This window comes from Pleurodeles waltl, chromosome 9 (genome assembly GCF_031143425.1).
Source record: "Pleurodeles waltl isolate 20211129_DDA chromosome 9, aPleWal1.hap1.20221129, whole genome shotgun sequence".
Classification (NCBI taxonomy): Eukaryota; Metazoa; Chordata; class Amphibia; order Caudata; family Salamandridae; genus Pleurodeles; species Pleurodeles waltl.
In genome coordinates, this window is record NC_090448.1 from 58,643,777 (window position 1) to 58,659,539 (window position 15,763).

A 15,763-nucleotide genomic window follows, 5' to 3' on the forward strand; every position below is an offset into this window, starting at 1 on the left:
TGGCCCTTTAGTTAGAAAGGATAAGCCCAGGATTCCTCAGAGCTTCTAGGTACTAAACGTGTTTCTTTGCAGGAACTCTACCACAGGTCTAATCAAGAATGATACTGTTCCATCCCTCCACTATCAATCTTGGTTCCTGCAATTACAATTTTTCCAAAATCATCAGCAATGTGGCCTTGTATACTTACTCGAAGGGCATCATAATAAAAGAAGAACAGAGGCAGGTGAAACTATGTACAATAAAGTTCACACTCTAGACGGAGCCTTACTAAGAGTTGCATCACTTGTCAAGGCAATTCCGTCTGTTGTGAGTGTCCTTCATCAAAGAAAGTGCTTCATTAACCACTCCACTCACCCGAATCTCCCCTGAGATCTTCTTCTCTTCATCTGATAGCTGTAGGGTGGTGCTGTCTGATGACTTGAAGTACTGAGATGCAGGGATCATCTTTCCATCTTCAAACTGGATGTTCTTCACCATTAGCTGTTTGTACAACAAAGCATACTTCTTATAACCTCTGCAAAAGATATTTTCTTCATAAACTTTATTACATTACTCTCTTATCTTCCCACTCCAACTCTCGCTCGTTTGGTGGAAGCTACCTTTTATTACTTCAACGCATTCCATAATGTTTATTTACATTCACTTTCTACCATTCTACCATTTGACTTGCCACATCCATTAAGGGGTTAGTCATTATTTATAAAGCATCCATTCTCTTGTCTATGATAGTCACTATCCTCTTTCTATATAAATTAATTATTTTTCCTATGTAATGTGGGCACTGGTTGTGCTATTTAATTCATTCATAGTGATTCTGCCAAAGTGATGTACATAGTTAGAAAAACAGTACAAACAGAAATGCAGATATAAAGGAAACTGAACAATGTAAGCGGTGATGAGGCTAAAGGAGAAAAAGTAAAACGTAAAAGATTAACTTTAAGAAACGTGACACAGAACAGAGCTGCAGGTGGAACACATGCATAAAGAGATAAGTGTTCCAGGGATTATCAGCGAGAGGTAAAAATGGGCAAAAACAAGATTTAGCAAGGGTGGCAAAGGGGAGCAAAGTGAAGTTGAGTGGCAGATTGGGGAGTTTGAGAAGAAACAAAGTTACAGCAGATGAGAAGCTGGATGAAACAAGGCTGGGTTTACTTTGGATATCAGTACAAAAGAAAGTGGAATTAGAGATGTGCATGAAATGGTAGCCAGGCGAGAGAATGGGTTGAGGAGGAAGCTGAACTATTGTGTGGGTGAGGGTGGCTTGAAAAGAAAATGGACAGCAGAAATGAACATATACTATAAACTGATTAAAGACACTGCCAGGAAGGCAGAAAAGAAATGGAAAGCAATGATCAAAACAAGTGACATGAAAGTGACACAAGAAGTATTGTTGATTGGAAAGTTTAGAATTTGATTTCTTATAAAATAGTTTCCTATACAATCTAGAACCAGAGAAAATATCTGCAGAGAATGGGACTGAAAACTCAAATGCAGTGCCAAGGTCACAAGTGTGTGGCAGAGAAGAAGAGGAGAAGGAAGGAAGATGATGGAAACAGGAGGTGAACAAGTATAGGGAGAAGAATAAAGAAAGAGACATTTTTCAGTTAAGGTGAAGAGACCGAGGTGGCACCTGGAGCAGTGGATTCTTATTTGGATTTTGAGGGAAACTGAAAACCCTCAAATATTTGAAGAAAAATCTAAATAAGGAAAATAATCCACTGACTGAATTTCACCCACAATACTATACGAATGGTTAAGGAAATTCACCTGCAGATTGTACTCCTTATTTATAGGTTTCTCCAGAAATTGGAGGATTTTCAGTTCCACAAACTCTAAACGAAGCCCCCAGTGCTGAGAAGCCAGCAGATAGTCAAAGAGAGTGATGTGCAGCAAAACAGAGAAACAAAAATGGAACCAAAGATTTTAGGGCCTTTTGCATTGAAGTGGAAGGCGAGCCAAGACGGAGAGAGGATGGAAACCAAGACAGTGGAGTCAATAGAAAATGGAAGCAGGAAGATGACAGTGCCCCATGGAACAACATATTCGATGGACAGTGGGACATGACTGACTGGCCCATGTAACACCGTGGATGCAGCTAAAGTGGTAAGAGAACTAGAGTAAATAGCCCATGTGATAGCTGCCACTGGATGAAGAAGGATGAGACAATGTGATTGTTCAGAACAGGGAGTAGTAGTAAGCGTAACAATGAAACACATTAGTCTGGAAACCAGATTAAAGTGGAATAAGAACATCCCATTCTATGTAGTCTGAGAGTTGTTTATGGGCCACACGTTCAAGAAGTTTAGAAAGAGGAAAGAGAGATTGGACGGGCGTAACCAGGAGATGATGGGTTGAGGGAATATTCAGATTTGATATAGAGATCCAGAGGTTTCCTTCAATGGGCCAGGAATATGGAGGCTGACACAGAAAGATTAAAGAGAACGGGAAGGTATGAGAGATGATAAGGACAGAATAATGGAATGAGAGGACAGCAGAATATATTTAGTTAGGAGGTGATAAGATTGGCCACTCACAGACAAATATGTTGCTCTTGTTCAGATATAGCAATAAAAGGGCAGAAAGGAAAAGTAGGTAATTAATGCAGAAAAGTAAATAGAAAAGTAATCTAGAGAAATAAAGTCCAAGGCGTCAAACTTTAGATGAAGAAAAATGGAAAGTCAGAGGCCAACTGCGAGTGAGAAGAGCGAAGCCAGGAGTATTACATGCGAGAGCTGGAATAATCAAGATAAATAGGTGACATGGGCACACAGGGAGGAATAATGAGTCATGAGTTTTTGATGCATAATCTCAGAATCTAGGGTTAATGATAATGTCAGTGAAAAGGCATGGCCTTTATCTCAAATATATTAACCCTTGTTAGATGCCTTGACCTGGATTTGACCTGGCGTTTGATATCTTTTAACCCAAAGCAGAGGGCTTGACCAACAACACAAAGTATACAAGCCTATTAAAGAGGACATGGCCTTAAACCTAAATTATGTATTTCATATTATGGGACCTGTCCCAGCACACATAGGATAATAACCATTACTAGACATTCTCCTTTTCTCTTTGTGATTACTCTTATCTTTGCAAACCTGAGCATTATTGAATTCTCTTGAATTCTCATTACTCTCTACTTCATAAATTATTTACTTCATGAAAAAACATTGTTGGTTTTCCTTAAGAACCCGGTGAAATAACCTAAAAAGAATTTCCCGATTGCAAACTCCAGCAGAAAGTGTTTCTTGTGTTGAATAATAAAGTGCGCATTCACCATTTTCCCATCGTTTCCAAAAAGTACTAGTCCAGTTTTAGTGACAACTCCTGGCCTGCTGGCTCCCAGGATTTCCAGGACTTCTCCATCTGGTGTTGGCCCATTGCTTGTAAATGTAGATCCAAAAAATGTTAGTTTCTGAAATAAGACATGAAATTCATGAGTTATAAACTATGTATTAAGAGTTGCTTTATTTACTTTCATATGCTTCAGTAATTCATAACATTGCATATCAATAATCTCCTTGTGAGGGTCAAGGGCAGGCTTCTATTGAGTGCCTAGGGACAGGTGAAGGTTTCAGTACGCCCTAAAAGCACCAACATTTTGGACTATATTTGATTGGCCAATGAAATGTCTGATAATTTCTCAACCATTCTGAATAATATGCATTATTCTTCTACTAAGTTAAAACACTCAGATTTAGAAAAACAATTACAACTATCTCAAACACACCTTCTTTTACATTAATAAAAGCTACAATTCGGCTTACAAAACAAACAGAATGCAAATGACTTCAGACTAGAATGGATGTCTGAAGTGCTGCTATTAAATGCAAAAACTATTCACATGCAAAAGCCCAATTACTCAACAGGGAGGAGAATGGCTCGACACTCCTGATTCAGCTTGATCAATGGAGTGGCCTTTAAAATCTTAGATCATCAAATCCTCAGTATCTCACTCTAAGAAACAGTCTTTCTAAAGGTATTGACTGTACAATGGTTCTGCTTATTTCTTAAAAATAATTTTTTCCAAATTTGCCCATTAAATGTTAATACTCATTAATACACATTACTTCCCCGGCATGCATAATGGGTAAAAGGAAAGGTACTCTCATCCAGACTTTTTAATATCTATGAAAAACAGCTACATTTCAAAAGGTAGTCAACTGCAGTGTAGAATTCAACCCAAACCCTGCTAACACAAAGCTTCACATGAAGAACACAACGCAAGGTCCAATCCACTAAGCATGCTTCCTCTATCCCGGAGTTGGGCTCATTTAGCCAACTAATAATAAAGTCTAGCCACATTTGCAAGATAATAGCAATGAATATGAATCACAGAAACTATCATATAATGAATTTCAGTGGCAGACCATATTCAAACAGTAGGTTCTCATCATGATTTTTCAATTTCTTCTAGAATCTGAAACATTTTAATTACCGTCAAACCATATGAATTAGACCTTGGTGTCTTTCCAACGAATCTGGGGTATCACTTGAAAATAAAAACCCAAAGTCACTCCCAGGAGCCCAAAACTGGAGTCACTCCCAAGAATCCATAGACACTCCTAAGAATGAAAATCTCATCTCCTTCAAAGAATACAACATACAGTGTCTTGTAATAATCCAAATTTATAGTCACATTTAAATCATCAAATGTAGTCATTCTTAAAAAAACGAATCCAGAATCATACTCTAGAGTCCAAACCTAGACTTACTTCCATTATTCCAAAAGTATAATCATTCTGCAAATCAAATCTAGTCATGTGTAAGAATACAAATCTAGATTCAATATTTGTAGTCATTTTCCAGAAACAAAAGTAGAGATCTGTGCCTATGAATCCACATCTAGAGTCACTGCAAAGAAGTAGTTTAGAGTTACTCCTGAGAATCAAAACATAGATTAATTCAAATTATCTAAACAATGTCATCAACCCTAATAATGTAACTCAAACTTCAGAATAAAATGTTGTCTCAAATCCCAAAATCCTCGATAACTTGACACAATTCACAGCTAATTTCAATTTCAGAAGTCAAAAACTATAACCACTCCTTGGAGTGTTAAATAATAGTCATTCACAAAGGATGGCTGCAATTCCTCTCAAACCAATTATATGTCATTGGTCTATAGAATTCAAAAGAGACACATAAGAAACAGGAAACGTCTAAGCAACTGAATAATGTGATTTTTTAAACTCATTAATCTGCTTATTGTGAATGCAAGAATTTAAAGGTTGTTACAGTTATAGGGGTCAATATTTCTTATAGAGTGCTTTCTGACACACCAATTACCAAATGTTTTCCCACACACCTGTCCATCAACCTCTGTCCAGGCTCCAGGAACTTTATCATTCCCTCTGATCCAGTTATGAATGCTTTCTGCTGGCTGGTCCCAGTTTATCTAAAATCAAAAATAAATGCAATCATGTGGAGCTTGCAACTGCTTTCTTTAGATGTTTGAGGTGAGCTATACCTTTTTAAAGTTACATACCAGGATAGGTTACTAGTATTGCCCAAATCACTTAGGTAGACCCTCTAGCTACTGCTTAGGTGAAAAACAAATGTACAGCTGTAATTACACAACTCACAATTGCAAGCAATTGGAACAACAGTACCGCTTGTGTATACTAAGTAAGACAAGTTTAGTTGTGCAAATCCTTAATTAGTACATTTGCACACTTTCTGCACATGTTGTGTGGATGGAGTGAGATCTGTTCATGGTTTCAACTCATTGTATATTTCTAAGGATCCAAGTACTTACCAAGAGTTTGCAGAACTCTTTGTCTTGCATGTATATTAAGAGGAGGAGGGCAAAGCCTGAAATCCCATATCAGCTGACATTAACAATATGGGTCCTTTTAGACCTTCCCTAACATTTTCAATAGGCTCACAGCTGCAACACGAATCTCTTGCCAACAAATTGCTAACTCCATGATGACGATGAAAAGGCACACATCCAGGACATGCTTGGAACCTGCATATTCTGAAAAAGACTGGAGCTTAACAGCTTGCCGGAGAATATATACAAATCCAAAAGTGTGCTGATGTCAAGCCTGCAAAAAAGTCTTACCCACAACATGAGCACACGTCTTTTACATTTATTTTCAGACATACATACAGATTTTCAGTTCATAATACAATATTTATTGACTAAATATTTATTTTAAAGGAATTAAGAAAACAACACATAAGGGACACTTCAAATGAGTGAGATGACTCTTTCCTGCACAGGTATTTAGCATCCGTTTGCACATAAGTGATAAGTAATGGTAGTCACAAATAATTTGTGTCAATGTCGATTAGCGAAGCTCAGGCATAAAGAGCTCACATGATATAATATATGTCAAATTAAGCCAGTGCATATGTGTTGTTTTCTTAATTGCTTTAAAATGATAATTTATTAAATGAATATTGTATTATGAACTGTACATAGATCTCATTGTATCTCTGTGGGGAAATTGTGATTTATTTTGCTGTTGAGGGACCCCTGTTCCCTATGATATACTTTGACCACACTTCCCTCAAATATCAGTGTGTTTCCTTTGCTCTTATAAACTACTATAATAATAATTCTGGCCAGAGATCTGCTGCATCAGTAGGTATTCATCATTTACAATAGAACACATCCTCTGAAGGTCCACTGCCATTATAGTCCTACACATGACTAAAGACAGCATAATTATCTAGTACACATAGGGTACACACAGGGTGTTATTTAAAAAGGTCACCTTTGCAGTGTCCTTTTTCTGGATGGGATCATAGGTGGCTCCTTCAGTTGGTTGTGGTATTTTGGGTGCAGACCCATCAGCGATCATCCTCACAGCCTCCACCTGCAAGAACACAGATGGCTGTCATGTTATTTTGTCTGTGGTTGTAGTTAGCTCAAAGAACCAATCCCCTGCCAGGACAAAAACACTTTCTCATACAGCTCCCTACACAAAGTCTTGAAAAATAAAGATGATAAGTCACATGTACCAAACAACAGTTGTGTATTCATAAATAAAAAGTAGGCTTCATCCAAGCTATGTTGCAAAGGTAAATCGAAGCACCAACACAGTTAAATCCTCATCGCCAGGGTTACCGGTACAGGTATCTTCAAGGTGATAAAGAAAACTGAATGGATGAGGCCAGCTCCACCGGCAATGCACACGTCTGACTTTGGCGTAATCACAGATCACACATTTCTAAAGTGTTTATTGTGTAGCACACAAATACACATGTTGCCTACTTCAGATAGTGGAAACATGAAAGAACAGTAATTCAAATTTCTGTACAGATATGTCATTTGAAAGTCATCACTTGGCTGCAACAAGGAAGTGTGGTTAAAGATCACTTTTAACTAAAAGGTATTTGAAATGTAACTGTGTAAATGTCTTCATACTTTTACGCCTACTAGACTGCTGACTTTAATATCAGGGGAGAGGGGTCACACTACATATAGGCTGAAACCTCCCCCTCTCTTATAGTTTGTAGGTTGCATCCATCAGACACACCGAGTCTGAACTTAAGCCACAAATGCTTGCTACCACTGTCAGTATGTCTGACAACAGGAGTAAAGGGATGAGAAGAGGGGAGTCATTCACCCAACCCTAGTATCTGAAACGGCTAAAAACACCCCAGCATCACTTTGACCATCAACTTGCTCTGGCCGCTGTGAAAGATAAGCAAAGAACAATAGAATGGAATGGACCCCAGAGTAATGATCAGTGGCTGAATTAAAGCATTCTATCCAAGTTCTACTGCAGCTTTGTTGTTTACAACAGAGGTCGTATCATTTGCATATTCAAACACGTTTCAAATGGTAATACGCATGAATCACTCTCCTGTATCTGTTAGCCGGGTTCCATTTTGTTGTCCCTCACTCCAGCATTACGAGTTCTTATCCTGCATTGCTGGAAGCATTTTATTGTTAAAAAAAATCATAAAATTGAATGTGCTGGGTGATTTCAGTTGAAAGTCCAAATGATTTACACAGATTACGCATTTTCTGGCTTCACAAAACATTTTAGGAGTACTTGTATAAATCTATGTAAATCATACATTTCTGACCATTCTGCATGCTGTTGTAATTAAAAACAACATACTAATCTTTTAAGTGACAATCCTTTTGGGTACAATTCTTTCCTTTGCTTATGGTTAGCATGACTCAAAAATCAAGGTTTTACAGGCCACAGTGGACGGGTCTTCCATTCAGGGTGCTGCTGAAGGCACCAGTTCTGCTTGTGTGGGGCTCCCCAAGCCTTGAGGAATAGAGCCTGCAGCCGGGATCCTTTACAGGAGATCTCATCACCTTAGGTGTTTCTACAAGTCTTTTCTTGTAACAATATTCCTTTCCTATTGGGGTCGTAATGAGGACATTGCATCAGCAAAGCAGAAACTGTCAGGACAGCCCAATGACTGCTTTATACAACACAACTCGAAGGGATTAATACTGCTGCCCCTTTGAAAGCTTGGTGGAAGATTGTTACTGTCAGAATCTCAGAGGATGGAAGACCGGGTGAGTATAGTGACTATTTACCTCCTGAAGACATTCAGTTCAATGCAAATCACTTACAGGTGCAAGTTCATAAACTTTGCTAAAGCTAACAGCAAAGAAGATATTTGAGAAACGAGTTTGCTTCATTGAAATCTTTAGTTCCTTATTTCAAGTTGCAGTAAGAATTATCAGTTGGAAACATTAAAGTAGTAAAGCCTTTAATCAGTCGTATGCAAACTCAGGCGTATGCAAACTCAGGGGCCGGTTGATGAGACTCCAGAAGGTACAAAATGCGGCAACCTGTCTGCTCCTGAATATCCCTAGGCGGTCGCCTCTGGGTTCAGCTTGGTTACAATTGCACTGGTTGCCTCTAGAAAAAAACCTTACTTTTAAAACTATGCGCTTCTGTCACGGGATTCTGAGAAATAAGGGCCCTCACTACTTGCATCCTTTCTTCAAGCCTTACGTTCGTGCGAGGAACCTAAGATCTGCAGGTTCTTTTCTAGCAGCGGTGCCCATGGTCAAAACGGCACGCCCTGGAGGCTGTCCTTTCAGCTTCTTAGCGGCTAAACGATGGAACTCCCTGCCCCTTTCAATCAGACAGGAACCTTTGGAACTATTGTTCCGGAAGAAGCTAAAAACCAGGCTGTTTAGGTCAGTTCAATAGGCCGGCGGCTCTCTGTCATAGGTTTCTCTTCTTCAGGCTCTTGATTCACTCTCACCCAGCGATGGGACACGACACATCGGTCGGAGTAGCCATGCGCTTTATAAATGATTATTATTATTAATGAAGGCATTTTCAAGTATTTAAAGTACATACTCTTACATGCCTTTGTGAAATAGCCCCAAAACATCTAAAATGGGAATAACATGGAAAAATTCAGGGAATAGTGATATATAATTAGTACAAATAGAAAGGACTGTGCCCTCTTTGCACTTCTACTAAGGATGCTGGATTTTTTGGGCCTGGTTCACAGAGGCATTTAAGAGTATGTAAACAAGTACTGCTGTAGTACTGCGTCCCATACTCATAAGTGCTGTTGCGAATTATACCCAAAGAGTACTTCCTTCATGAAGGTCCATCATTTATACTGGCCATGAACTTGTTTGCTACGGGCCATCCCGCTGGCCCTTACTGACTTTTGGACAGTTGGCTCGATTGGATCATGTATGCCAACCTACATGATAAGCAGCTGGTGGGCACCTGCTAGTACTGGCGCTGGTGCTGCACAACAGAGCCCTGTCATCTGGTAACAATGACTTACAACGAGGCGTGACTCGAGAAGGATCTCATGTAGGACTTTAAGGAAGATGTCTCCAATTAGGAAATTATTAGTCTCTGGGTGTGGGCCTCGGTTTGAGGGTAGTTGCATGCCATGGAGTTGGGTGCTTGCAAGTTATTAGTAGCATGTAACAGACATTACTGCAAGGACGCAGTCTGAATACTCTTCGAAACAGCAAAGTCCGTTCAAGGTCCATTAAATGAAGCTTGATTAAACCGATTAAAACCCCAAGAAAGTGACTAAAAACACAAAACCAGTCTCTCTATCTACCTCCAAGACATATAGGGGGTCATTATGAGTTTGGCGGACTGAAAAGGCCCAGTGCAGCTGCCTTCCCCCAGGCTCCATTAAAAGTTTCCCCTTGGGTCAGCAGGCGGAAATTTTGTTTCAGCCAGCTGGCCCAGCAGGTAAAAAGCCCACAGCATTGACGCCGGCTCATAAATGAGCCGGCTGCAATGCTGCGGTGCGTAGGGTGCACCAACACCGGTTGCGCTGTTCACTACCTGCAAAGCAGACAGTCAACAGCGTGACGAGGCTGGCCATGGGGGCCCCTGCACTGCCCATGCCAAGTGCCATGGGCCCCCCTGCACCGCGTCTCTGCCAGCCTTTACATGGCGGTGCTACCACCATGTAAAGGCTGGTGGGGGGGTGGGAGGTTGTAATCCCTAGGGCGGAGCTTCCCTGGAGGATTCAGACTGCCAGCACCACCAGTCCCTCCTGTGGATGGAAACTGGCAGTGCTGGTAGTCCAACCGTGGCACACCCGCCACGGCCATTATGTAGCGGTCAGACCTCAGCCAAAGTGGTTGGACCACCGCTTTGGCAGCGGTCAGACCACCAGAGTTGTAATGAGGCCCATCACCTTTTTTGGATTCAAACTTCCTGAAATTAAACAAAGAGAAAGTATTTCAGTGCTGGATAATGATGTTTTGGGTTTCCTTCTAAGATGTGATGTTTACTGAATCTTCATTCACACCAGTTCTGTACCAGTTTGCAGATTAGCAGTATTATTTGATGCCCGAATAATCATGTAGCTGTGTAAAATTTTGGAGGAAACAAAAAAAACACAATTTTGGAATTAATTTCCCCCTTCAATAAATGGACGAACAGAAATATAAACTTTATTTTGTAAAATTAAATTTCTCTGAGGTGCTTGTACAGTTTCCATGGACTATTTGGCAGATTTTGCACTTTTATTTCAAGAAATGGGACCCCAAAAGCTATTACTTGGTTGCTCAGTTGTTGCACCTAGTACTTTTTTTTTTAACACTGACCTAATGCAAAACAATGTGAATAATGATTTGGGTCGCTTTGTAACGAAAAGTATTGCAATGCAGGTCAATGATCTGCCTTGCATTTCTTTGCCTCAAGAGCCAGTACAAGGGTGGTGATTGGGCATTCCTGTACATCCACCCATGGATTTTGATGCAAATCTATACCTATAAAGATTTGCAGACATGGATGTGTGACAAAATGGTGCACCTGCCTCAAGCTGGCATACTGAGGACAAATATCTTTATTGCGCTTAATGTTGTTCCTCCTTTGCATGTGTGGTTCATTCTGCAGCACACGCACATAGAAGAAATAGCCTTAAAGCAGGTTTTTTGTGGATTAAGGGACCCCTTCCTGCACAAAAACTATGCAGACCATGATGCAATATCCTTACCCTATGGTGCAAGGGTGCTGCGTTGGTGCATGGCGCGCCAGCGCATGAAGAGCCTACAACTGCACCATTTCTTTGTAGATTTAGCATAGTTCAGCTCTATCCAGTTCTCGAAGCGAAACAATTTTACTTGCTGCCCTGAGTCCCCTGAGCTCATAGTAAATCTGTGCCTTGCTGAATATCACCCACAGGTAGAAGAGGTCCTACTCTACATCAAACTATCTTGAAAGATGAGAGTGCTCCGGCTACAATACCCATGTGGACCTTGGGCATCACAAAGGATAAACGCACTATTACATCTGACAAAAAGTGGATGTCCTACCTCCGCTATATATATAAAACCCTAACTAATGAACGCCCAGGCACAGAAATGAAAGTTGGAGATAAACAGAACAAAGTCCACTAACTGGCAGGCACAGGAGTTGGCACTAAGATATGATAAAACTATCGCCTGTAATAAAACATTTCAATTGTTACAAAAGGAGTATCTATGCAGAATCTATTACTCCCTAAAGGTGCTTAATAAAATATAAGCAAACAAGTCGGGTGCTCGTCTCATGTGCAAACCCCTGGGGCTGCCCTACTAAATTCGGTGACTAAAGGGATGTAGTGGTGAGAAGGATCCAAGGAACAGCCAGAAACATAAAGCAGCTAACTGTGGAGCACTGCCTTTTGGGTCTGTACCCGACGCCTCCAAAAAAAGAAAAAAAAATACAATACAGATCTGTGTACTTGGGGTTGGCCCTTATAAAGTGCATAGAATGTTACAGAATGGAAACATGGAAATATTTACTGTACCACTGCTCGCAACGTTTAAATTGCTATATTTTAATGTATTGTTATAAAAATAATACAAATATTTTAACAACAAAAAAAACATGAAATCGTGTGTAATGACATCATGCATTCAAGTGTGCACATTAGCTGATTGTGGCAAACAACCGTACTACTTCAACCGTTCAATAGAGAAGAAACGTCTTAACACTTTGCTTCTTACTTCAAATTTGCATGTCATTGTCAAGCTTCAGGAAGCCCAGAATATGGCCACAAGACACATAAGGCATATTTCATAAGCAGGTCATGTCATGCTGCCAGTTGGATCTTTGAATGGCAGGCCCAGTCAGTACAATAGATGTAAATCAGCTTGCATGGTTCAAAACATGGGTCTGGTTCAAGGCCCTACAGCCAGCAGCCTACCAGAAGCCTTTTGACCATGCCTCATCGTTGTACTACTTTGATTTCCTAAATTGACACCGGGAAAGAGAGATTGTTGGGGAGCAGTAGGTACCCCCGTGTTACGGGGTTGTGCTGCCCATATAAGAAGGAAAATGCATGACTGAATACATAAGTTGAAGGTTGCAATGAAAACTCAGTGATGGGAAAGGTGAACAGAGGCCACGACCTAGGAATATAGCATTCAGGAAAGGGAATGACATGCAGCACAAGATAACAGATGGCACAAGAGAGTGAGTGATCTAAGGCGTGAGTGAGTTAGCAGGTGCTAGTAATATGCTTGTTAGCACATAGGGTTACATATCAGTATGCTCAGGGGGAAATTAATGCTAGTGTGTGGGATTACTTTTCCGCAGTTGAATGCATTTCTTATGCATTGGTGAGGAAACAATTCAACAAGGTTAGTGTGGAACAATGTAGTTTTGGTGTGTGGGCAGTGGGGCCAGCAGCAAACAAAACTGGAGGGGCGAATATTTAACCCACTGACAGGTATTAGTAAAAAAAAAAAAAAAAAAAACAGCAGTGCTCTTAGGCTCAGCACCAAAGCTCTCAATCGTGGTCTGTTCTAACAGTGTTTAGAACAAATGGAGCTGAGGCTAAAGGCAATGCAAATTTCTCACAGTGCCCCTCAGTGAGCTAAATTACATTAAAATTAAGATTTACTTTGTCACCCATTGCTCCTCTTCATAGCGGCACTCGGTGGATTCTCCAGCACAGACAGCAAGCTCCCAGAGCCTCGTCCAACTCCCGCTACTACTTCTTGCACTGCTCTCTCATGCTGCTGAGGCAGCATGAGAGCATTGCCAGGATATCTGGAGCGCCCTCGTCCGATGCTCCTGAAGGCCTGTGCATTCTCTCCACCCAGCTGTCTAAGACACGCCCTCTGTTCCTCCCTGGTGCCTGCCCTTCCCTCTCAGACTCCCCTGCTGCCAGAATGAAAAATAAAATGGTACTAAATGTGTTTCATTACCATTTTATTTTCCATGTTTCCCTTCACTTTCAGCGGAGGGGTGACACTCCTTTGCCCTCAAGGAGGCACAGCCGCTGTGTGTGGGTTACTTGTAGTCCGTTCGTTGGCAGCAGTCAAGGGGCTACTTTTGGTGCAAACATCGCTTGACTGGTGGGACTAAACGTGTTGTGTTAAGATGATCTTCGGTTCACCCAATCAGGACTTGCCTGATTGAAAAGCGGGATTTTAGTCTCAGCCTGAAGTCAATGAGGCTGGGGGCATTGGGAAGGCTGGAGATGGGACAGGGGTAATTTCAAAGTCTGGGGCACCTGAGTGAGCAACATTATCTCCTCGTTGTCGTGCAGGTAATTAGGCAGTTTTGGGAATAGTTAGAATGTGGGCTTGGCAGAGAGGAAGGGCGGCAAGGTGGATAATATATAATTTTGTTCTATAGACTGCAGCTGACCCTTTAAGATGTTTGTGGATGACAAGACGTTTGTGGATGAAGAACAGTACTTTAAAGGAGATCTGTCTCTTTGGATTTTAATGTTTAGTCAGTGGGAAGGACAGTTCGTACAGATGTTTCATAGATTAGTCCTCAGTTGACAAGAACATCTTCTTCCATAGGTTAATGTTCTATCTGGAAGAAGCACAGTGTTCTCTTTTAGTAGTTTTAGTTGATGGAAGGTGGACTTCGCTACAGTCCCTAATTAGAGAGCTAAGGCTCATGTTCACATTCCATATCCCATCTAGTTTTCTGCCTTTGGTTTTTATGGGGACCATCACTCCAAATGATGTGAAGGGTGAGCGCGGAGTGTTCATTTGTTTGAGGAGAGGGGTCCTAGTATTAAAAAGTTTAGTTTTTGACCTATTTAGTGTTTACTAGGTTTGATCTATCAAATTAGCAATTGATTCCTCAAGATACACTGTCAAACTGGTCTGTGTCCTCTGACCTGCAGATATATTTGTGTATTTTCTGCAAATGAGTGGAAGGAAAGGGAGTGGGCTGTGAGGAGATCCATCAGTGCCTTCATGTATACACGCAACAAAACTGGGAATGATAGGAACCATTTCTTTGAGGCCATTACATACGCTGTCACAACTGGTCTCTGCTTCCTCTGACCTGTAGGTATATGTGTGCGGTGTCAATGGAAAGACAGGCAGTGGACCTGAGTAGATCAATCAGTGCCTTCATGTAGACCGTATACACAACAAGGGATGAACTGTAACAATGTGGGGAGAAAGGTGATGAATATGACTTTCTGGTTAAATTCCTCATGGAAGAAAGAGTACTTCTTGGTTGTTTAGTCAGAGGAGTGAGCTAAAGCTTAGAGATAGCTTAGTAGAACCTACTGGGCCCACCAAGGTGAAGTCAGTGCTAGGTTTGCGAGGGATCAGCGGATTGAGTAACCGTATATCTGCCTGTTGGGCAGATCATCCCATAAATGTGCTATTGCTGTCTCAGTTTGGTGTCTTAAGCGGAAAACTTGATTGAATGGTGTCAGAGACATTGCTATAGGCAATTCTTTGTTTCAAGAGCAGTTACATTTGTTGGCTTTCAGTGCCAAAAAGCCCCATGAATATATCAGTTCTGCTTTACAAACTACTTAACATAACATACTGTGTATATGGAAACAGCCAGCTGAAAATAAAGAGAATGTAACCTGTACTAAGAGCTGCCCTGTAGGGCACTGGACAAGTCAAGTGAGTGCACTTCCTGGTCAGAGATGGTGGAAACCAAGTGAGACAGGGAATTCAGTGTCAAGAGATTACCAGTGAGGAGAGAGAGGTATCAATCAAAGCACTTCACTATCAATCCCTATAGATCATCATTTATAGTACCAATTAGGAACAACAAAATCTTACCATTCCTTTCACACCCTCAGGAAAAAGGAACCGGTTGTACAGTGAGTTGACTGTGTCATCCTGAAGCACCTCACACTCCCTCTGGAGCAGGATGGCCCCGGTGTCCAGGCCGTCGTCTGCCCAAAACACCGTGAACCCTCCGATCTTGTCCCCTTGGATTAGAGTCCTAGAAGAAAATGAAGACATTCTCTCAATCGTGCTTCAAAGGTACGTCGCCTCACTTAGAAAAGAAATGTCCAAGGGACTGATGTACAAAGATTACACTAGCAAAATGTGGTGAAAAATTGTGCACATAA

At 41.0% G+C, this 15,763-nt stretch overlaps 1 protein-coding gene across 1 annotated transcript in view; it reads right to left on the minus strand.

Annotated features, from left to right (window-relative positions):
* Positions 1-15,763, minus strand: part of ALDH1L1 (aldehyde dehydrogenase 1 family member L1) — a 165,806-nt gene that overhangs the window by 87,474 nt on the left and 62,569 nt on the right. Inside the window, exons 4-8 of the mRNA XM_069206278.1 lie at positions 15,468-15,633; positions 6,727-6,828; positions 5,310-5,399; positions 3,279-3,416; positions 356-481 (exon numbers count right to left, since the gene is read on the minus strand). Coding sequence (XP_069062379.1) covers positions 356-481; positions 3,279-3,416; positions 5,310-5,399; positions 6,727-6,828; positions 15,468-15,633 — 622 coding nt within the window. The remainder of the gene's footprint in view (positions 1-355; positions 482-3,278; positions 3,417-5,309; positions 5,400-6,726; positions 6,829-15,467; positions 15,634-15,763) is intronic.